We start from the raw sequence: 24,894 nt of genomic DNA, 5'->3' as shown, positions 1-24,894 counted from the left end.
AGTTTACAGAGAATAATTATACAAAAAGGAGCTTCATATATTTTCCCCCATAGCAGGATAGATAGAGGGAACGTAGTGTTAAGACACTCCGTTCCTCATGCAACTAATAATTTAGTTTAGTACCGGAATGCTGCGCTATGTCTACCAAAGCAGATAAATAAAAATAATTTAATTAGGTATGGTTCGGTTCGGTTCTTTATTATTTTTTTTTTGCTGTATCGTGCATTCAGAAAAAAAAATGTCAAGACGGAACATAACGCCGCACTTTATTTTTTTTTTTGTGGTGTAAGTTTAAGTGGATAATAATAAAACTTAAATTCCGTTTTATATATTTAACTTATAAATATAGTTAAATATATTATGATATTAAAATAAAAGCGTCTGTGGAAAAATATAAACATAACTTTCCATATTTCAAATATTAGAAACAATGAAATATTTTAATTAATTTAGAAATTCAAACTTAACGTATACTTAATTACAATACAAGTCAAGAACAATGAGTTCAATTCATTATTTAATAGAAAATTGTTAAAATATTAGTTCAATAATAGCAGGTCATCGTGGCGCAGCGGCATCAGCGTATAACTGTAAACGCGACGGTTGTGAATACGATTCTACTGCTACTCAGGAAAATTTATAATTATATATTTATAATTTTTATTTTCTCATTCTGGTACCAAGGCAGGAGAGCGTTGAGTTAAACCTCTTAACACAAAATACAACGAAAGTTCGGAGGAAAGTGGGGTCTTAACACCAAGTTCCTATGTATGTGTCTGTCTGTCCCATCATAGTAGGCCAAGAGCCTAGTGTAAGAGTATTCTCTTCTCCGCTTTCTTATCAAATGTCAATCCAGACATTTAGTGTTGAATGATGGAGCAGTGGTGGCAAGATAAAACGTTAAAAACGCGTTACACTGCTCCACGACGGCCTAAAACAAAGTGTTAATACATTCCGTTTTTAGAATAATAGAGATAATTGGGAATAATAATAAATATTTTATTATTTATCCTCTATACACTGTCACGGGTTGTTACCCTACATAAAATTTCTTCTAAAACGCAAACGCATATTATATATCTTCCTATTGACAGGTTGAAATCAATAAAATAGTTTCTATTACTTTAATGTATATATTTTTTTACTATTGTCTTTTATCTTTACTTATTATCACACATTTAACGAGATAGAGATCGCAAAAATATCCCATCTTTCGATGAGAATTCTAGACATTACTTGTAGAATGGCAGAATTTAACTCCGCCTCTTATCTTCCTATAGTAGCTAAAATAATAATAATAAATATTTCCTGACTAGAAATCGAACCTACAACTATTTCGTTAAGACGTCATTAAGACACATCCGTTCTCAATATCCGCAGAGTTCTCGAGACATTGTGTTGACTGGCGGAACCCAACGCCGCAAGCTTTTAAATATAATATTATGTTCTTTTTGCTTATATAAAACGAAAAGAAATAATGTTCCCAAAATTAAAAGCAGCAGAGCAGAAAAATAAACTGTAATTGAAAATTATGCGTTACAGAGTTCCTTTGTTGCGGAAAATTTAAAAGCCTATACAGTCTGTATAGGTTTTTAATTTTCTCTTTTAATAACCGCAGCATTGTTTTGTGGAGAGTGTTATAAATGTAAATTACAAAGAGAGTCGAGTATACATATAAAAAAATATTGTTTTATTAAAAAATATAATAAAAGATGCCCTATATTATAAATCCGTAAATGTGTTTGTTTAGAAGGAAGAGCTCTATATCGTTTTTTATAGGATTTGAACCTATGACCATAGAAACTATAAGCATAGCATAGCACATCTGGGCCACAACGACGTACCTAATCAATTCAAAAACTTTACTTATGAATTATGCTTAAATTTTCAAATTTACAATTCTCCAATAATCACTATTTGCCTTAAAATTATTCGCGAAATAATTATTTATTAGAAGATTAAACAGAAAAGGCCGGAAATTGTTTTTAACGTATTTGTTTAAAAGGGATGGTAAGGCCACGTTATATTGTCAGATTACGTTTAAGACACGACGGCTAAGTTTTTAGAAAAAATAACAATATTCTTAAAAAAGCGCGACATTAAGTTCCACCAATTAATACGACATGTATAGAATAATACAATTAACTAAACTGAACTACGAAGAGATCTCCACAGTATTTATCTTTCTTTAATTCTTCTTCGCTATAAAACCGTCTGTATCAATATTGCTTTGCGTACGGCTAAACGTGAGGCTATGCTGACGTTGACAACCACATGACTCTATTACCGGTAGAAATACGCCTTTCCACGTCCATTTTGTATCTTCAGTATCTACTAAAAATACTAGAACTTCAAATACCAGAACCTTTGACTTACTCACATTTAGGCTTAGACCATTAATTCCACATCCTTCTTTCGGATCGGTGAAGGTGACCTATGCCTGCAACTCGCAATCTGATGATGCAATGAGCAATGCATAAATTGTTCTCTACATTTCGCCCAATTTTCGAGACATTTCTTATATTGAGTGGTGGATATAGTCACATAAATGACTACTTCTTAGATCTGATCCTTGAGAATTCATCATGTTCAAGATTAAGAAATTAGAAACTTTTAAAAAAATAAATATATATTAATAAAATATTGTATAGCCATATAAAACTGCAAGTATGAACGCGTCTCTCTGCCCACTCCCTGAGCCATGCGCATTGAGGGCGCTGGTATGGATCTCATTCGGTAACTACACTCAGTAGCGGCCAGACGACGAACAGGTAAGCTACCCTTCTTCCTGTCTAGAATATATCATATATGTCTGTATATATGTAAGTGTCGCCTTGGAAGTGAAGAGAGCTATCCCATATCTTAAGAATTTCGAGACAATGGAAATTAAAATTAAATTAGAACGGTTACACAAAATAAAAGAAAAATCTTATTAACAAAATACTTTTTAATTCAGAGAGTATAGAGACAAATTATATTTTTGTTTATTGTCTCTAAAATTGTAATATGTGAGTTGAGTCTCTTCACTATCAAAACATCAAAACGGCGATATTAACAACACTTTAAAACATATTAAATTTAAACTAAAAACTTTCCGGAAGTTTTTTTATATGAATGTGAAGCAGTGGCACATTATATGGACCCTCGGGAGAACGAATATATTTGAATTATTTTAATTTCTCCGCCGTAGTGGACAAAGAGCGGCGTTAAAATCTGCCAATCAACACGCAAAGTTAGGCGGTGGGGAACGGAGTGTCTTTATTTTACGTTCTACTCTGTTAAGGGGAAAAAAGGGAAGGGAAAAAACGAAAAGCTGTTGTTTTACATGTTACTTACTTCTTCTCTATTATAATGTTAAATTTTTTCAAATATATTTGATTGAATAATAATTTCCTTTGATAGTTATTTCATGTTTTAAATAAAATAATCTTTTAATATTCGATCTAGAGGCCGAGGTGGCACAGTGGCCAGTGTCCGACTGTAAATGCGACTGTTATAAGTTCGATTTCCAATCAATTATTTTCATTTATTACTTTAATTGGGATTCAATTATTTTCATTTCTTAGTTCTGGTAACAAGACAAAGCGTGGCATTAAGTTCTGCCTTTCTACATTTAATGTCTAGAAAACTAAGAAGAGCATTGGGAACACAGTGTCTTAACAAAGATTCCCTTTTCCTACCTATACCTACCTAAAGTATATTACTAGATCTAGAGTAATTCATATAAGCATATTTTAGGTACCTCGATTATTCTTTTTTGGTTTTTCTATATTTTATCGTAAATTTTCCGTATATCTTTTTTATCAACTTTTTTTTATTTCACCCAGAGCGTAATTAATACTAACATCGCGTGCTAAATGAGTCCCAATTGCGACGTATTGAACGTCTAATTTTATTTATAATAATTTAATATGCATTTTTTTTTCTTCAAATTCTTGAGGCATAGCGGTGAGTGCCCGAATTCAACGTCATTCTTTGCCTCGTTACCAGAGCGGGCAAATAAAAATACTAAATATTTCAAGGTCCCTAGTATTATATATACCTATTTATATTTTTATATTAGAAATTGTTAGAAAATTTTCAAAGGTAGCAATATTGTAGTTGCACAATAAGAACATTTTTATCTGAACTCTATCGATATAAACTTTTTCGATCGATTAATCGATACTTTTTTTAAATTCACGCGGTATCATGCAGGGTTAAGACACTCCGTTCCCCACGCACTGTTCAAGCGTCGAAACTTTGCGCGTAAGTCGCACGTGAAGTGGCGGAACTCAACACCGCGCTTTGAAATGTTATTAAAGGGAGGATTTGAAAATATTCTAATACTCCAAATACGAATCGAACTCAGAATCAAGGTGTTTCTTATGGAAATAATAAATTAAAATAAATAAAAGATTCTTTTCCTTAAAATCGGTAAAGTATTTACTTTATTACGTGGGTTTTGAGTAGGATGATTCAGAAAGAGACTTCGAAGCCATTTGTATTAAACCGCCCGAAGCGGCAATTAATATTCAACTTGATAACAGGAATACTTACAAAAAGAATTTGTGCGCTCAGGATTTTTTGAGGACTCTATAGACCTTCAATTGAAATTCATCTTCCTAATTGGATTTTTTTTGGGAAATTTGTTGGAAATTTTGTGACTTTATTAGGTATAACTTACAATTCACGAGTTATATTTTTTATTTGTTCTTTTTTTGGGCTTCATTCTGTATTCTGCAAACAGCAAAAGCAAAGGGCAGAGGGGAACCTTCTGTTAAGACATTCCGTTCCCCACTTGCCGACAAATTCTGCAGATATTGCGTGTTGAGTGGTGAAAATCAACGCCGCCATTTAAAAAAATATATTCTTGTATACGAATCGAACCTTTACGGTCAAACGCTATGCCACTGCGATCCTATAGCCCTATAGAAGATGCCTGTAGTCAGTTCTGAAACAGATTATTTGGGGACCGAATTAGATTTCTTTCTAAACTTGTTTATCTAATTATTATTTTTCCTTCCAACTTTGCTAGCAAATTCGCAAAAGTTGTGACATAGAAGCATGATCAAACAAAACTAGAATTAACCAACGAGGGTACTAAAACCTTTTTTTTCACTTAGCTGTATCCCTCCGTATTAAGATACCCGTTTCCATTAAGATTTTGGACCGAAATCTCGAGGTATCTCGTATTGACTGGCGGAACTAAACGCCACGGTTTGCCTTGTTACCAGAGCGAGGAATTGAAAATATTAAATATTTCACGCCCCCGAGTGAGAATCGAACCTACAAGCGTAACATTTACAGTTACACGCTTGAGCCCCTGCGCTACGTCGGCCTCAATAATAAGTTTCTTATTTAAATATATGTACATAAAGGGCTGTTTTTACCGTAACCGGAAAATAATACTTCGTTTACATGTTCATACGAGTATATCGATTATAAATTTAATTAAGTAGCTCTTGTCTTATTACATTTCCAAGACAGAAAACAGAGAAATTTGGATATTTAATATAATTAAATCTTTTATTATCTAGGGATCAAAATGGCTGCCAGTGCGTTACTCCTCATCGCCTGCCTGAGCTCCGCCCACGCGTGGGGAGGACTGTTCAACCGGTTCAGCTCTGATATGCTGGCGAATTTGGGGTATGGGAGATCTCCCTATCGCCATTATCCTTATGGACAGGTAAGTTTCATTCTGAAACAATCCCGCATATACAGTACGGTCAACGAGTTTTAAAACGAGTTTTAAAACATTTACTTTACTATCAATATCAAAAAGCGTCTTTATAAATGACGCCACCCAAAGATTAAAATAAAAAAGCACCTCGTTTGTAAAACACACTATAAAACTAAAATTGTACATAAAAGTTTTCAGCGAAAGCGGCGAAGTTTTAGGAACTACATTAAAATGTTGTACCGCACATGTTGTTGATGGCTTTGGTGCGGTTGTTTTGCTTGAACAAAGTACAAAGCTTTTACCGAGTTTTTGCCTACCTTCTAGTATTTATTTACCCATACATATTTTTATTTAGTGGAAACGGAGTGCCCTAACACTAGATTCCCAGGTTCCTTGTGTCTACAAATAGCAGTTAAGAAAAAAAAATAGTTGAAGTTTACGTAAAAACGATAATTGAGGACATATATACATATCTTCGTTCGGGCTTTTTCTTTGAGAACATAATAGAAAAAACGACAGCAAAAGCTAATTTAGCAGAAAATGTGTCTAGTAAATAAAAAACAGACAATCTAAATAGGAAAAATAAACATTTTTTAAATCATAATTTCATATAAAACAGATTCCAATTCGTTTTCTGTCAATTTATCGAATGTCAGAAACATCGATGTTTTTCAATCACAATGTTGTTACTTTCAAATGAAGGTAGAGTTATGCTCTCAGAAAGGAATATATGTACATATTTTATAAGTATATGTTTCTTAATACATATATAATACATATAGACGATATAAATAGTATTTTTAGCTTCACGCTGTACCCCGGATATAGCAGGATAGGCAGAGAGATCTCACCGCAAAATTTTCAAGATATTTTGTGTTGATCGCCGGAGTATATCGCCGCGCTATGCCTTGTAACAAAGAGAGGAAATGAAAATATTTCTTTCTCCCCAAGTGGAAGATGATAATGGAGAGTATTGGCACTTCTCTTTGTCTACTCATGAGCGTGATTCTCAAGAACTATTGGTTTAAGTTGAAACATTCTTTTGGATGAAGTTTATAGATAGTTAAAAGAATTTTAATCGTGGAAGTCTTTATAATATAATGATCATTGTTTAGATTTCATTATTTATAAGCTGCTCTCAACTCTGAGATCGATCTTGAGATGTCGTTTTCATTCAAAAATCTTAGAGTTAAGAACGCATTATGAATCCTGGCCCAGAATGCACAATAAACATACACAAATCTTGGTTTTTCGTTTTTGACCAGGTAAAATCTTTTTTAATAAAAAAATATATTCATCCGTTCATCTGTTCTGTTGTTACGTTTCCAAGCTATCACTTTCAATAATCTGAACGTCGCTTGGCTCGGAAAGGTCACTTCTAGTCCATTTAACATTTGTCTAGTGACATTTCGATGACGTACTATATTGATTTAGAGGGAAATTTAAATTTAGGGGCTGTAGTGACAACGTCTGATTGTAGATGCGATGGTTTTGGGTTCGATTCCCACTCGAGAATATGATTGTATATGAATATTTTCTTTATTCTTCCACTCTGGTAGACAAAGCCCGCCGGTGATTTACGTCACTCAACAAGCAATGTCTTTAAAATATAACGATAAGTAAGGAACGGAGTGTCTTATGTATAAAAGCCTAAATTATAATAAGGTAATTATATTTACTAATAAAAAATATTTATTTTTTTGTTTATTTTAGCTTCACGCTGTATACAAGTACCTACCGCATCGAAAAAAGAACGTAACAAATATATCTTTATATAATTTCTTGATAAAGCTTTAATTAATATTATAAATTTGAACTGAAATATCAAAGGGACTCGCTTTGATCACGTTTCAAAATATTCCCGAGCAATTAACTAAGAAAGAAGTAAATTACCATACAATACAAGTGAACGTTTCAAATAAGCACCAAATTTTTATGAGATATTTTTTGGAATTTCAATACAGGGTGATGCTAAAAAGAAATATTCTTTTTATACGTAAATATATTGTTTTGCAGTATTCTGTCCAAAAACGTTCGAATAAAGCGGCGCTGTTATTATAATGCCGTTATCGATTTTACAGTTCCCCACACACCGCCCTGAATACTAAACACTGAATATCTACTAGGCTCTCTATTAGAACATTCTGTAAGACTATTCCTATTTATAATTTATTAAAATCATTGTGAGGTATTTGGATAATATGTTCACTCTAATTTTAGATTCGATGCTGTCTTGTTACTTAAATCAGCTTCACGCTCTATCCCTCAGACAGCAGGGTAGAGGGAACCTAGTGTTAGGACACTCCGTTCCCCATTTCCTGCTGAATTCTGGGGGCATTGCGCAGCGTTTTGCGTTGCATTTATTAATATTTTTAGGGGTAAGGAAACAAGTATGGTATTGTAAACGCGACAGGGTGTGGGTTTGATTTCCGCTCGAGCAAATTTAATATTTAATATTTTCATTTCACTAAAATGCTCAGTTCAGTGGAAATTCCGGTACTCAACACACAGTATCTGCAGGATTTGTTGGAAAGTGGGAAACGGAAGCGTCTTAATGGAAACATAGCATCCCAAGTTCTCCCTACGGGATATCTCTCTGCCCGGGCTTAATACGGAATACAGTGTAAAGCTAAAAAACTAAATATTTATTTTTATATAATATCCTTTTTGTAATAGGTGGAACCCGAAGAGATTTACGCAGAGGCGTTGGAAGGCAACCGAATTGAAGATGCTGATGACACCCACTGCTACAGCGCACCCTGTATCACTAACGGCGACTGCTGCCGCGGACTCATGTGTTTAGAGACAGGTAAGTTAATATTTTTTAGCGTTTTTCCTGCATATAATAGTGAAGACAGCTGGAATCTAGTATTAAGATATTCAATTCCCCACTTTCCGTAAATTTTTGAGACATTGCTTGAATTAACAACCTGAAGTGGCAGTGGACTGGTAATTAAATAGTAAATAGGCTCTCTCAGTCTCTCGGTCTCTCTCTCACACTCACGGATCCTCAGCAACAGTAGTGTAAGATGTCGTCCAGCTAGGCAGGGTGATAACTTAGGCAAGCAGGCACCGAATGGATGCCAAAAGCCGGAGATCGATATCGATCAAAAATGGCGTGCCATTGGAGAGGCATACGCTTAGCAATGATGAGGACAGGCTGATGATGATGAATTTTAATAGGGCTATCGTGGCGTAGTAGGACAACGTCTGACTGTGCGACTCACCTGTCGGATGTGGGTTCGATGCCCACTCGAACCTATAATTAATTTAAATTAGCTGCTGCGCTACGACGCCTTAAAATTAATTTAGCAATAAATCGTAAAAAGTTTTACAATAGGTAAGTATGAAAAAAGTATAGCAAACATTTTAATATAGGATTAACGTGAACTAAGATTGCATTTTCCTGTATTTGTACTGAAACATGCTAAAGCAGTTTTAAATGCTAATTTGGCTTTGCAAGTTTAATGTCAACTTTATTTTTAATTTATTATTAGCAACTGTTAATAGTGTAGGTAATTTGAATACTTATAACATGCTATGGGCGTGGTGGTCTCGGATTCGATTCTAACAAGGACAAAAAATATTTATCGTTAAGTAATTATATACCGCCGAAGGCAATCGTGTAGAAGAACATTTGCCTGCCAACGCACCAGTCGTGGGTTCGATGCCTGCCTGGGGAAGTGAATATTTGTATCTATTTTCATTTCCCCGGCCTGGTACCTACACAAGATAACAAAGTGTTTTAACACTCGGTCCCTCTGCCCACCCTGCTATGCAATGCAATTGAAGTTAAATTAAGTATAACATTTGAGTGTTGACTAGCGAATCCTAACGCCGCACATAGTCTATCCGAACGAGAAAATACAATTAATCTAAAATTTTTTACTGATTTTACTTTAAAAAAAAATGTCTTGAAATATAGCATAAAAGTTTCATACCTCTTCATGCCGTCTCGTCGTAACTTTTGCCATTTCGTGAGAACACTTGACACGACGTCTAGGGCCTTGGCAATTATGGTTTTAGCTAGTGAAGTATAAAATGGCTTGAGTTTTAAATTAAAACATAAGAAATAAATAATAATTAAACACGTAGCCTTTCCAGCTTAGGGAAAATATTAATGTTACTTATTATATCTAGTTATATTTATATTATACATACTTATATATTAATTTCATCATCCAGTAACAACGAAAAGCATGGCGTTAAATTTATTTGTCAATGGTTGAGTGCCACTTAATAAGAATACCTCTCGAATTCGGCAGAAAATGGAGAATGAAAGTAGAGAAATAAAATGTTAATAATTTATTGGAAAAAAAAACACTACACAGTTATATTGGTAGTTCGTTTCATACAAAATAACTGTATACGTCCGCAAACTTAAGTCTGTCAATTTTATTTGCCGCGTAATCATCATTTATTCGGCATTTCCCATAGACTTACAATTAGTTTATCGCCCAGAGTAAGAAGACTATAAGTTTTATACTTATTTTGTATTAATTTAAAAAAGTAACAAACATTCCAGATTCATCTAAGATAATTAGGACATTTGATTTTTATATAAGAGAATTAAAAAAAATAGGTAACTGCCAGGCTTCTTATATAAACTATCATAAAGTAATAAATATAAAGTGTAATTAATCTAATGGCACCCATCAAGAAGCCACTCCCGTTTAGGTAAATGAACTGTCAACTGTTGGACTGACAATGAAAATAATTATGTATAGTGAAAAATAATGATTAGTCACTATTTTTAAACCACTATGGCGCAGTGGAACAACACCTTAAATACCAATTACAAACAGCGGCGGTGAAATCTACCACTTAACTCGGAACGACACAAAAGTAGAATTGAAAAAGAAGATAAGATAATTAGGATATCTTTGCCTATCCTGCTATATGCGAGATAAAGCTGAAAAGACCATGTGTACATGAATTTACACAAAAAGGGAAAAAAAAAATTAAAACTTTTTTATGCTTCCAAGAGAAGTGGGTTTGAGCCTCGTTTCAAAGCGCTCAATTTTTTTTTTAAATATAAATTTTGTTTCAGAGGATGGAGGACGTTGTCTTCCGGCGTTTGCTGCTAGAAAACTAGGTGAAATGTGTAACCGCGAGAACCAATGTGACGCCGGACTTGTATGCGAAGAAGTTGTGCCAGGTAAGAATATTTTACATATTTTAGCATTTATATATTTTTTTCTTTAGTTAGGTTAGTTTTCAGGTTAGGTTAGGTATCATTCCATTTTTTATTAAAATACTATAGTTTTTTTAGCTTTGACTGATTACAAGGGAACATGGACAATAAAATTGGTTGAAATTGAATATTATTACTACACTTTTTTTTAATTTCAATCAATCCCAATCCCAAACTAGAGAAAGGAACATAACTTAAAGAATACTTATAATCTTTCCTTCGAATGGCGATAAAATCCATAAACCATCCCCTAACCCATAATTCTTATTTCTTTATAATGCCTTTTTTTTCATTCATCAGTTCCTTTATAGTGAGTAGACCGTCACATACGACGCCCTTCACCTTTAGGTACTTGGCAAATGTGTAATTTTAGTACATTTTCCTATACAATATTCCCAAACGTAACATTACTATTTTCATTCCTATTTTACCCTTATCCAAAGTGAATCCTTTCAAGAATATCTCAAGATAAATGGAAATAGGGAGTGCCTTTGATCATTTATCTTCGTTTCACTGAAGTTTTGACGTGCCAACATGTTTTTCAATGCAGATGTTCACATGAAAATCTTTTTGAAATGTAAACAATATTATTAAAATTTTTGCTTATGAAAAAAAAAAAAAAATTGTAACAAAACAGTTTTTAATTGTTTTGTTATCGTAAAAAGATTTTAATATTTATAAAACTCTTCTGTTACTGACTGACTGAACACACTAGCAAAACTATTAGACCTAGGGAGGGAGCACTAAGGGAAGAATTCTCGAAATTACTACGGGAACGGAAAGAAATGAATTTTCTATATCACATCTTAAATTTCAGCCAAACAAATTTAACTTACAATACAATACTTACTAGTACGATCCATCCCCCAGGTATTTGAATCAATAATCTTGATAATCCTAACTCTAGGTGAAATGCACGTCTGTCGTCCCCCGTCTGCTGGCCACAAGCAATACAACGAGGACTGCGCCTCATCCAGTGAATGCGACATCACCCGCGGGCTCTGCTGCATCATGCAACGTAGACATCGCCAGAAACCACGAAAGGTAGAACAATAATCAAATACTTCTTATTTATCAACTCAAAACTTTAATGGAAATCCACGTTCCCTCTGCCTAGCCTGCTATTTGCGGGATAGAGCGTGATGCTAAATTAATTTAACGAACTATAAATAAAACCGTATTAAGTTATAATTTATTTTCCAGAGCTGCGGCTACTTCAAGGAGCCCCTCGTGTGCATTGGGCCAGTGGCCACCGACCAGATCCGTGAGATTGTACAGCACACTGCCGGCGAGAAGAGGATTGGCGTATATAGAATGCATTAAACGTTAAAAAAAGTTTTTTTTACTTTTTATTTTTTTAGGGCTTTCTCATTATTATTGTCGTCTTGATGAGTTTGTTGTATACAAAAGAAATTTTGTTTGTTTTAAAATTAGGTTTAATTATTTAATATGTATTAAAGAAAATAATATTACTATATTGACAAGTTAAATACTTTTGCATATATAAGATTTTTTTTTCTTTATTTTTAACGACGATGACTTAAAAAAATAACAGAAATAATCGCTTCGAATAATGGTTACCGAGTTGTTCTTTAATTTCAAATAATTCATAAAAAAAGATAAATAAAAAAAAGTGTGTAGAAGAATGTGAATTTTAGTTTTTACTGAAAAATACTGTGTGTAGTTTTAGTGTTAAGTAAATCTTATGAGTGTTATTAAAATTAGAAATTTTAAAATGTTTAATCTTTAATATTTAACTTAGTCGTATAACTTCATTATCGAAACTAAAACATATCATTGGCTGAGGCATTTATATAGATTATAAAAATTATTGATGTTATATTAGGCATTATAGTGTAAGGTTTTTGCTTAATTTTACTATTAAAATTTAAGATCTAGGTGCCTAGGAAACATATCATAATATAATATAACTTTTTTTAATATATACCTACTTTTTAGTCTAGAACAAAAAAAAATATTATGCATATCACCGTTTCTCCTAAGTGTAGCATAAGTCTGATGGTGTCTAAGTATTTTCTTATAAATTTAAATTTAAATTTTAAAATTTAAATAAATAAAATCATATATTTTCTGCCAAAAATTATAAAAAAAACTGTTGAAGATATTAAATATCTTTCTTTTCAATCTTTTCAGATACGTCTGAAAATGGCCTAAACGCTTCGTAGTAATAGATACCCGGTTGAAAGTTAAAAGTTTACTGTACGTTGTTAAATGTAAGATCTGGTGTTACAATTATTACTTATTAAATATAATATGTGTTATAATATACAAATCATGTCAGCAATGGATTTTTTTTATTTATTTATCCCCATTTATATATATTTAAATAAAGAAAAAAAAATCAATTTTTCTTTTGTTATATCTCTGATTTCATCGGCATGGGGGGTGAAATAAGGGATGGAAATAAAAATAAAAAATAAACACTAAATATTTTTAGAAATTCGTCAAAATACAATAGTGAAAACAGTATTTTTATCGATGAAACCATGGAAAAAAAATATATTTTGCAATAATAGCATATTTTATTATCACAACAATTATCACATATACTACAAAACAATACTGTTAGTAATCTTTGTTTTTTTAGATACAAAAATAATATGTAGAATTATACGATATCACTTCACTTCGACAAAAATAAATTCGTCAAAATCATTTCATTTTCTTTTTTCAAAATCATTGATATTTTCACTTAAAATTATTTAGTCTTACATTATACGCCAGCGAACGGCTCGCGGCTTCGCCCGCTTGTTCTACACACTTATTTATTTACTAATCTGAATTACTTTCGTATTCTGATAACATTAACACAAGATCCATCCATCCATCCATTTATGGTAAAAAATTGTATAATTTTGCAATGATATTTGGATTGCTAGTTTTTTTTTCAAAAGATCTAACCAAAGAAAGGGGGAGGCGGCGGCGGAAGTCCAAACCCCACGTTCCTATAGAAACCTCCTCCAAAACCCCCGTAATGTGGACCGAAACCTCTGTATCCACCGTAACCGAAACCTCCGAAACCTCCGAATCCGCCAACGACGATAGGAGGCGGAGGATAACCAAATCCGCCGATCCAGTGACTGGAAACGATCTGAAATAAAAGAATACTTAATGAGATGTCTGTGAACTTAGCAGAGCATTGTCCAGCAGATCAAAAAAAAAATGGAGTTCTCTTCGCATGCACCTGAGTTCTATAGTTCCTGATAGGTTTTATAAATAGTTCTGTCGTTTTTACCCCTGAAAAAGTTATGTAAAAAAATGATCTGCTAACTTCCCTTAGCAGATCATTTTTTTGCAAATAAAAATCGGGGCGAGATCTGCACTCATAGGGATGAATAAAATAGTTCCTGATAATTTTTAACAATAGTTCTGTTAATTTCACGAAGAAAAAAATTTTTAAACAGAAAAAAAGAACGTTCGTTTCGAAAATAGTTCGAAAGGTAAAGTAATTTTTAAAATTAATAAAATGATACTCAGACGCGAGAACTCTTTATTTTACAATAAAATATAAGTAGTTCTACGATATTTAGCCTGAAAGAAAACCAGAACTCTGAAAAAACTGCCAGCAGAGCATAGTTGATTGTATGAAATATTCAAAAATGTCTATTTTAAGTCTTCATATGTAAAAGTACTAAATATTTTTTTTTGAAAGTGTTCAGACACGGGAACTCTTGGATTTCTAACAGAATATGAGTTATTCTATTATACAAAGCCAATTACAAAACTAGAACTCCTGTAAAAATGCCAGCAGAGCATAGTTGAAGATTGAATTTGTTGAAAAATATCAAATTAATTTGTTGAGATGCAAAAATATTTTTTAAAAATATTAATATCTTGCTCAGAAGCGAGAACTCTTCATTTTTCAACAGAATACAGGTAGTTCTACGATATTTAGCCTGAATGAAAACCAGAACTCTGAAAAAACTGCCAGCAGAGCATAGTTGATTGTATGAAATGTAGAAAAATGACAATTCTAACTCTACATATGTTAAAGTACTAAATTTTTTTTTTTGAAAGTGTTCCGATACGGGAACTCTTGGATTTCTAATAGAATATGAGTTATTCTATTATACAAAGCCAATTACAAAACTCGAACTCCTGTAAAAATGCCAGCAGAGCATAGTTGAAGATTGAATTTGTTGAAAAATATCAAATTAATTTGTTGAGATGCAAAAATATTTTTTAAAAATATTAATATCTTGCTCAGAAGCGAGAACTCTTCATTTTTCAACAGAATATAGGTAATTCTACGATATTTAGCCTGAATGAAAACCAGAACTCTGAAAAAACTGCCAGCAGAGCATAGTTGATTGTATGAAATGTAGAAAAATGACAATTTTAACTCTACATATGTTAAAGTACTAAATTTTTTTTTTTGAAAGTGTTCCGATACGGGAACTCTTGGATTTCTAATAGAATATGAGTTATTCTATTATACAAAGCCAATTACAAAACTAGAACTCCTGTAAAAATGCCAGCAGAGCATAGTTGAAAATTCGATTTCTTGAAAAATATCAAATTAACATGTTGCGACGAAAAATATTTTTTTAAAATATTAATATCTAGCTCAGAAGCGAGAACTCTTCATTGTTCAATAGAATATAAGTAGTTCTATGATATTTAGCCTGAAAAAAAACTAGAACTCTGAAAAAACTGCCAGCAGAGCATAGTTGATTGTATGAAATATTGAAAAATGTCCATTTCAACTCTTCATATGTAAAAGTACTGAATAATTTTCTATTTTAATGTGCTCAGACTCGGGAACTCTTTAATTTCTAACAGAATATGAGAATTTCTATTATAAAAAGCCAATTACAAAACTAGAACTCCTGTAAAAATGCCAGCAGAGCATACCTTAATATTCAATTTGTCGAAAAATATCAAGTTAATTTGTAGCGAAGAAAAATATTTTTTAAAAATATTAATATCTTGCTCAGAAGCGAGAACTCTTCATTTTTCAATAGAATATAAGTCTTTCTACGATATTTAGCCTGAAAGAAAACCAGAACTCTGAAAAAACTGCCAGCAGAGCATAGTTGAACATGTGAAATGTAGAAAGATGACAAATTCAACTCTTCATATGTACAAGTAGTAAATATTTTTTTTAGAGTTCTGTATTTGTTGCAGGCTAAATATCATAGAACTATTTGTGTTCTATTGAAAAATGAAGACTTCTCGCTTCTGAGCACGATTTTATTATTTTAAAAAAATATTTCTGCGTTTCAGATAAGAAATTTGATATTTTTCGACAAATTGAATATTCAGGTATGCTCTGCTGGCATTTTTACAGGAGTTCTTGTTTAATTATTGGCTTTTTATAATAGAACTACTCATATTCTAGTAGAAATCAAAGAGTTCCCGAGTCTGAGCACATTAAAATAGAAAATTATTCAGTACTTTTACATATGAAGAGTTGAAATGGGCATTTTTCAATATTTCATACAATCAACTATGCTCTGCTGGCAGTTTTTTCAGAGTTCTGGTTTTCTTTCAGACTAAATATCATAGAACTACTTATATTCTATTGAAAAATGAAGAGTTCTTGCTTCTGAGCAAGATATTAATATTTATAAAAAATATTTTTCGTCGCAACATGTTAATTTGATATTTTTCAAGAAATCGAATTTTCAACTATGCTCTGCTGGCATTTTTACAGGAGTTCTAGTTTTATGATTTTCTTTTTATAATAGAACTACTCATATTCTAGTAGAAATCAAAGAGTTCCCGAGTCTGAGCACATTAAAATAGAAAATTATTTAGTACTTTTACATATGAAGAGTTGAAATGGACATTTTTCAATATTTCATACAATCAACTATGCTCTGCTGGCAGTTTTTTCAGAGTTCTGGTTTTCTTTTTGGCTAAATATCATAGAACTACCTGTATTCTGTTGAGAAATGAAGAGTTCTCGCTTCTGAGCAAGATATTAATATTTTTAAAAATATTTTTCGTCGCAACAAGTTAATTTGATATTTTTCAACAAATCGAATTTTCAACTATGCTCTGCTGGCATTTTTACAGGAGTTCTAGTTTTGTAATTGGCTTTGTATAATAGAATAACTCATATTTTATTAGAAATCTAAGAGTTCCCGTATCGGAACACTTTCAAAAAAAAAATTTAGTACTTTAACATATGTAGAGTTAAAATTGTCATTTTTCTACATTTCATACAATCAACTATGCTCTGCTGGCAGTTTTTTCAGAGTTCTGGTTTTCATTCAGGCTAAATATCGTAGAATTACCTATATTCTGTTGAAAAATGAAGAGTTCTCGCTTCTGAGCAAGATATTAATATTTTTAAAAAATATTTTTGCATCTCAACAAATTAATTTGATATTTTTCAACAAATTCAATCTTCAACTATGCTCTGCTGGCATTTTTACATGAGTTCTAGTTTTGTAATTGGCTTTGTATAATAGAATAACTCATATTTTATTAGAAATCTAAGAGTTCCCGTATCGGAACACTTTCAAAAAAAAAATTTAGTACTTTAACATATGTAGAGTTAAAATTGTCATTTTTCTACATTTCATACAATCAACTATGCTCTGCTGGCAGTTTTTTCAGAGTTCTGGTTTTCTTTTAGGCTAAATATCGTAGAACTACCTGTATTCTGTTGAAAAATGAAGAGTTCTCGCTTCTGAGCAAGATATTCATATTTTTAAAAAATATTTTTCGTCGCAACAAGTTAATTTGATATTTTTCAACAAATCGAATTTTCTACTATGCTCTGCTGGCATTTTTACAGGAGTTCTAGTTTTGTAATTGGCTTTTTATAATAGAACAACTTATATTCTGTTAGAAATATAAGAGTTCTCGTGTTTGAGCACATTCAGAAATAAATTATTTAGTACTTTTACATATGAAGAGTTGAAATGGACATTTTTCAATATTTCATACAATCAACAATGCTCTGCTGGCAGTTTTTTCAGAGTTCTGGTTTTCTTTTAGGCTAAATATCGTAGAACTACCTGTATTATGTTGAAAAATGAAGAGTTCTCGCTTCTGAGCAAGATATTAATATTTTTAAAAAATATTTTTGCATCTCAACAAATTAATTTGATATTTTTCAACAAATTCAATCTTCAACTATGCTCTGCTGGCATTTTTACAGGAGTTCTAGTTTTGTAATTGGCTTTGTATAATAGAATAACTCATATTCTATTAGAAATCCAAGAGTTCCCGTATCGGAACACTTTCAAAAAAAAAAATTTAGTACTTTAACATATGTAGAGTTAGAATTGTCATTTTTCTACATTTCATACAATCAACTATGCTCTGCTGGCAGTTTTTTCAGAGTTCTGGTTTTCATTCAGGCTAAATATCGTAGAACTACCTGTATTCTGTTGAAAAATGAAGAGTTCTCGCTTCTGAGCAAGATATTAATATTTTTAAAAAATATTTTTGCATCTCAACAAATTAATTTGATATTTTTCAACAAATTCAATCTTCAACTATGCTCTGCTGGCATTTTTACATGAGTTCTAGTTTTGTAATTGGCTTTGTATAATAGAATAACTCATATTTTATTAGAAATCTAAGAGTTCCCGTATCGGAACACTTTCAAAAAAAAAATTTAGTACTTTAACATATGTAGAGTTAAAATTGTCATTTTTCTACATTTCATACAATCAACTATGCTCTGCTGGCAGTTTTTTCAGAGTTCTGGTTTTCTTTTAGGCTAAATATCGTAGAACTACCTGTATTCTGTTGAAAAATGAAGAGTTCTCGCTTCTGAGCAAGATATTCATATTTTTAAAAAATATTTTTCGTCGCAACAAGTTAATTTGATATTTTTCAACAAATCGAATTTTCTACTATGCTCTGCTGGCATTTTTACAGGAGTTCTAGTTTTGTAATTGGCTTTTTATAATAGAACAACTTATATTCTGTTAGAAATATAAGAGTTCTCGTGTTTGAGCACATTCAGAAATAAATTATTTAGTACTTTTACATATGAAGAGTTGAAATGGACATTTTTCAATATTTCATACAATCAACTATGCTCTGCTGGCAGTTTTTTCAGAGTTCTGGTTTTCTTTTAGGCTAAATATCGTAGAACTACCTGTATTATGTTGAAAAATGAAGAGTTCTCGCTTCTGAGCAAGATATTAATATTTTTAAAAAATATTTTTGCATCTCAACAAATTAATTTGATATTTTTCAACAAATTCAATCTTCAACTATGCTCTGCTGGCATTTTTACAGGAGTTCTAGTTTTGTAATTGGCTTTGTATAATAGAATAACTCATATTCTATTAGAAATCCAAGAGTTCCCGTATCGGAACACTTTCAAAAAAAAAAATTTAGTACTTTAACATATGTAGAGTTAGAATTGTCATTTTTCTACATTTCATACAATCAACTATGCTCTGCTGGCAGTTTTTTCAGAGTTCTGGTTTTCATTCAGGCTAAATATCGTAGAATTACCTATATTCTGTTGAAAAATGAAGAGTTCTCGCTTCTGAGCAAGATATTAATATTTTTAAAAAATATTTTTGCATCTCAACAAATTAATTTGATATTTTTCAACAAATTCAATCTTCAACTATGCTCTGCTGGCATTTTTACATGAGTTCTAGTTTTGTAATTGGCTTTGTATAATAGAATAACTCATATTTTATTAGAAATCTAAGAGTTCCCGTATCGGAACACTTTCAAAAAAAAAATTTAGTACTTTAACATATGTAGAGTTAAAATTGTCATTTTTCTACATTTCATACAATCAACTATGCTCTGCTGGCAGTTTTTTCAGAGTTCTGGTTTTCTTTTAGGCTAAATATCGTAGAACTACCTGTATTCTGTTGAAAAATGAAGAGTTCTCGCTTCTGAGCAAGATATTCATATTTTTAAAAAATATTTTTCGTCGCAACAAGTTAATTTGATATTTTTCAACAAATCGAATTTTCTACTATGCTCTGCTGGCATTTTTACAGGAGTTCTAGTTTTGTAATTGGCTTTTTATAATAGAACAACTTATATTCTGTTAGAAATATAAGAGTTCTCGTGTTTGAGCACATTCAGAAATAAATTATTTAGTACTTTTACATATGAAGAGTTGAAATGGACATTTTTCAATATTTCATACAATCAACTATGCTCTGCTGGCAGTTTTTTCAGAGTTCTGGTTTTCTTTCAGGCTAAATATCGTAGAACTACTTATATTTTATTGTAAAATAAAGAGTTCTCGCGTCTGAGTATCATTTTATTAATTTTAAAAATTACTTTACCTTTCGAACTATTTTCGAAACGAACGTTCTTTTTTTCTGTTTATAAATTTTTTTCTTCGTGAAATTAACAGAACTATTGTTAAAAGTTATCAGGAACTATTTTATTCATCCCTATGAGTGCAGATCTCGCCCCGATTTTTATTTGCAAAAAAATGATCTGCTAAGGGAAGTTAGCAGATCATTTTTTTACATAACTTTTTCAGGGGTAAAAACGACAGAACTATTTATAAAACCTATCAGGAACTATAGAACTCAGGTGCATGCGAAGAGAACTCCATTTTTTTTTTGATCTGCTGGACAATGCTCTGCTAAGTTCACAGACATCTTAATGAGCTACTACGTTTAGGTGTGATCTTATTGTTGTTATAGATTAGCTTCGAATAGGTAGTGTTAGTGTCAAGACACTCTGTTTACTTTCCCCCGAATCGAGAGATTAATACAGTTGAAATACATTATCGTCTTGAATTAAGTCAAACGTAGCAAATAAAGAGAGGCCGTCGTGGCGTAGCGGCACGGTGTTTACTCTGAACGTCCAAATAGTCAGGTGAATATTCGCTTGGAACAATGAATTATTTTCATTTCTTTCATCTGGTAACAAAAGCAAGTACTCAACAGAATGTCGTGAATATAAGCGGAATGAGGACAACGGAATGTCTTGATACTATATTCTCTCTGCATGCCCTGCCATTAAGAAATTCTGTTACAGAAAAAAGAAATGTTTATTTACCTCAATCAATAACACAAACGCGAAAAAAGCAAGCAATTTTACTGAACCCATTTTGATTGAATTTCACAATAATTATTCAAGAGCTGTAATAATACTGAATGGTAAAAATTTGTAACACAACTTATATATGAGATGAGAATAAAACATTTGCAATTATTTACATTTAAATTAAAACCTAATTGCAAAGATAGAAGATTGAAAATCGCGTCTTTTATTTGTGTTATGCACTGGAATTTCTGTGTACTTTTGTCATATATATGACAATTATTGTCAGTGACATTAACCTCTTGTAAGGAATTACATCAAATATTGATTCATATTTTGTAGGAAAATATCATTTAACTTACCTTAGTCATAGTTGGCGATACTTATAGCAGAGTAGGCAGAGGGAATCTAGTGTTAAGATACTTCGTTTCCCACTTTTCCACACAAGAACTGCGTGTTGAGTGGCGAAACTCTACGTTGCGCTTTTTCTTCTTACCAGAGCAAGAAAATAGAAATAATATATTCCACAGAGTGTGAACCCGCAACCCTTGCGTTTACAATCTTTTGATTGATCCCATTGTTCTCATTACGACACTTCCACATGATATTGCGGATGTATTTTAACACTGTTACCCACATAGCAGGATAGAGAGGACCTTACGGAGGATTCAGACTGCAGTTCCGGTTACCTCCTCTTCTCTCCTATTCTTATATGAGAAATATTTTTATATGCGTGATTGGACCGGAATTTATAATCAATATAATAGTGTAGCTTGTTCTCGTAATAGCTTAAATCTCACTTAAATAGTTTTTTTTTTAGTTTTTATGAAAACAATCTTGTTACATATATTAAACTAGCGGACCCGGACGCGGCTACGCCTGCTTGAAAGATAAGAATATAATTTCTATAGAAATATAATTTCACTCTAGATGAAATGCTAAAAGTGACTATTATATATATTTTCATAAGGATGAATATCAAAATGACGCGGTAACGAACGCGGTCGCGTAGCGACGACGGTTGTTATTAACATGGCAGAATAAATTGCATGTCAAATTAGAAAGTATTTTAATAAATTAGTATATATGTGTAATGTAATATTATATAGCCTATAGCACTTCTGAAGAATGCAGCTTTCATACAAAACAAAAACAAAGTAAATCGATCCAGTAGATCCAGAGATCTTAGCGTTCAAACAAACAAACAAACAAACAAACAAACAAACAAACAAACAAACTCTTCCGCTTTATTATATTAGTATAGATTTTCTCTCAAACAATTACTGCATCCGCAATCATCATGTTAGATCATGTACTTAACTACTGTGCTACAATAGCGTTCTCAAATTCAAATCTAAAGAAACAAAACAATATTAGTTCCATTCTTAAACACGTCACGTATGTTCAATACTGTCGATCCACGAGGGAAAAGTTTGGTAATTTGGAAAGTACGTTAGAATACTAAATTGTTAGGAAAAACTAAAATGGCATAGTGAAGCAAATTGGGGCACATTATGGATGTTATTGTGAATGAGGAAATATTTTATTACATTTTTATTGCGGAGTCTTACCCTGTAATAGAATATAAAATATATATATATTTTTTGTTTCAGGCATGGCGTGTTGAGTGGTGGAAGTCATCAGCAGATCAAAGAAAAGAAAGTATTAAATATTTCATTCCCCAAATGGGAATGTAACTCACAATGTCACGCTGGCAGACGCACCCTCATGCCCCCACGCCAAGACGGCCTTAATTTTTTTCACATATTGCAAATATGATTGGTTTATTAAAAAAAAACATAATTGTTAATATTCTGGCAAGATAAAACACGACGTTGAGTTCTGACACTAATGCAATATTTAAAAATTGTCCGGAGAGCGTAAAACAAAGTGTCTTGACTCTGTCCAGATTCTAATTCTGCCGCTGTGTAGAAAAAAGCGTATAATACAATCCATGGATTAATAGTCATAATCATTTGACAATGTGAATGTTTCACAAAAAGAAATTTACAAAGAATCGTAAATATAAAACTTTGTAAATCATAGAAGACATATTTATTATTTATATTTTTTTTAGCTTCACGCTGTATCCCGCATATAGCACAGAGGCAGAGAAAATTTAGTGTTAAGATACTCTGTACCACATGCACCGCTGAAAGTCTAAGCATCAGTATAGATTGGCAAGGTTCACCGTCGCGATTTTTCTTCGAGTTGGAATCGAACCTAGAGCCATCACATTTATAGTCAGACGATGTATAATATAATAATTTATTATATATTTATGTACTATATGTGAGATGTTTTGTCATGATATTAGATCAATAATTAGTATGTTCTATGAAGATCTACATTTACTAAATATTAGCAAACGCCCGCTAATTATTTGCTGGGATGCGGTAAAGTACCGATGACATTGCTTTTTATTCTGCGATATATAGTTACGTACGTAAGTACTATAATAGATAAGAAATATTTTTCATCTTCACGCTTTATTGCGCATAGCAGAGTAGGCAGAGTAAACGTGGTGTCATGACTCTCAACTTCATATTCACATTCGAGGTATGCTGAGTGGTGGGACTCTACGACCTAACTTTGTCTATGAGAACAGTGAATGATAATAATAGATTTCCTTGTGTATGGATCAAGTCGATCGATTCAATTACTAATTAAAAAAAAACAAAAAAAATATGCGAAACCCTTGTGGCACAAGGGTGCGACTGTAACGCGACGGTTGTGGGTTCACTCACTCGAGGGAATAAATTATTATTTATTTATACTGTCATTCCTTCGCTCTACCAAACCAGGCAAAAGCCCGGCCTCAATAAATTCGACATATAGTGGAGAACGGAGTGTCTTAACACTAGGTTGAAGGTTCCCTCTGCCTGAAGCTTATTTGATTTTTTTTCTTCAAATAAATATAAATTCAAATATACCTACCATATATATGACCTTCCAATGTAAGTCGGTAACTAACAAGCATTTTGCGTGTCCCGTAATTCCGCTACAAGTATTTTACCAAAATTATTCATTTGCAAATTGTATGTAGGGTTACCTAAATGTGTGACAAATTGGGCGTGATGATGATTGTAGTATGTAACTTTGGTTTGTATTTGTTTTTTCTTTTTTTTGCTGTATAATGTCCATTGCAGGGTAGGCAGAGGGAACCTGGGAATGTCATGTTAATAAAAATAAAATACTTCAGGTCTCACTTTTCTCCTGAATATTAGATACTTTTCTTTTAATAAAAAATATTTATACAGTATTTAACTGACGATGAGATGATTATACCTAAAACTGTTTCTATTATGGGGACTGGCGGAACTCAACGCGGCACGTTGACTTAGCAAAGCGGTAGACAAAATTATGAGACTTTTATCTACCTATATCATAAAGGTAGTAAAGTAGTGTCTTAACATTATGTTCTCAGATTCCCTCTGCCTACACGGCCATGTGTGGGAAACAGCGTAAAACTACGAAAAGATAAAATCAAATATTATAGACAAACTAGAAGCAAATAAAGATTTAACATAAACAATGTCTATGAAAACGGACGTTGTATAAAATAAAATATTATTGCCCGAAGCCGTCCTGTATTACGTGACCCCTGAGAGCTACAAAATTGATACAGAAGTGAGAGAATTATGTAGAAGATCCGTTATGTTATAAAATTTTGTACACTATTGTTTGGGGGCTAAAATATTTCTTCTAAGTTCACGCTGTATCCCAGTAGGAACCCTGGTATTAAAATACTCAGTTCCCTTGGTATCGCCCAATTTACGTGACATTGCGTGTTGAGTACCAGAATTAAAAGCCACGCCTTGTCTCATAACCGGAGTTAGGAAATGAAAATAAATCAATATTTAAAATTAGGATCGAACCCGAAATCAGATCAATTAGCTATTTAATTTGCTTGTTAATCTTAATTGGCAACATGGCCAATTTAAGTATATTTATACTTAAGTAAAAATAGTATAGTAGATTCAATAAATATGTTCCCATAATGGTAACATTATTTGAATCTAGAGTAGACAGAACCTGGTAACCATATAACCATTAAAACACTTCCGTTTTCCAC

At 32.2% G+C, this 24,894-nt stretch overlaps 1 protein-coding gene and 1 long non-coding RNA gene across 2 annotated transcripts; one reads left to right on the top strand and one right to left on the bottom strand.

Moving 5' to 3' along the window:
- The first annotated feature begins 2,746 nt into the window (after positions 1-2,746).
- Positions 2,747-13,161, top strand: spab (space blanket). The gene is made up of 6 exons (XM_085187806.1): positions 2,747-2,771; positions 5,520-5,668; positions 8,339-8,471; positions 10,713-10,820; positions 11,764-11,900; positions 12,060-13,161. The coding sequence occupies exons 2-6, from the start codon at positions 5,528-5,530 to the stop codon at positions 12,177-12,179; spliced, it is 639 nt and encodes a 212-aa protein (XP_085043932.1). The 5' UTR covers positions 2,747-2,771; positions 5,520-5,527; the 3' UTR covers positions 12,180-13,161.
- Positions 13,162-13,379: 218 nt separating this feature from the next.
- Positions 13,380-20,924, bottom strand: LOC146537158 (uncharacterized). Its single transcript, XR_014878115.1, has 2 exons — positions 20,835-20,924; positions 13,380-13,968 (listed from the first exon to the last, which is right to left on the bottom strand). It is a non-coding gene; the product is annotated as an uncharacterized LOC146537158 (long non-coding RNA).
- Positions 20,925-24,894: the final 3,970 nt, after the last annotated feature.

This window comes from Heliconius melpomene, chromosome 7 (genome assembly GCF_056956725.1).
Source record: "Heliconius melpomene rosina isolate 202511_hmr_F chromosome 7, ASM5695672v1, whole genome shotgun sequence".
NCBI lineage: Eukaryota > Metazoa > Arthropoda > Insecta > Lepidoptera > Nymphalidae > Heliconius > Heliconius melpomene.
Note: the sequence above shows the minus strand (reverse complement) of the source record. Positions and strands in the feature narration are given on the sequence as shown.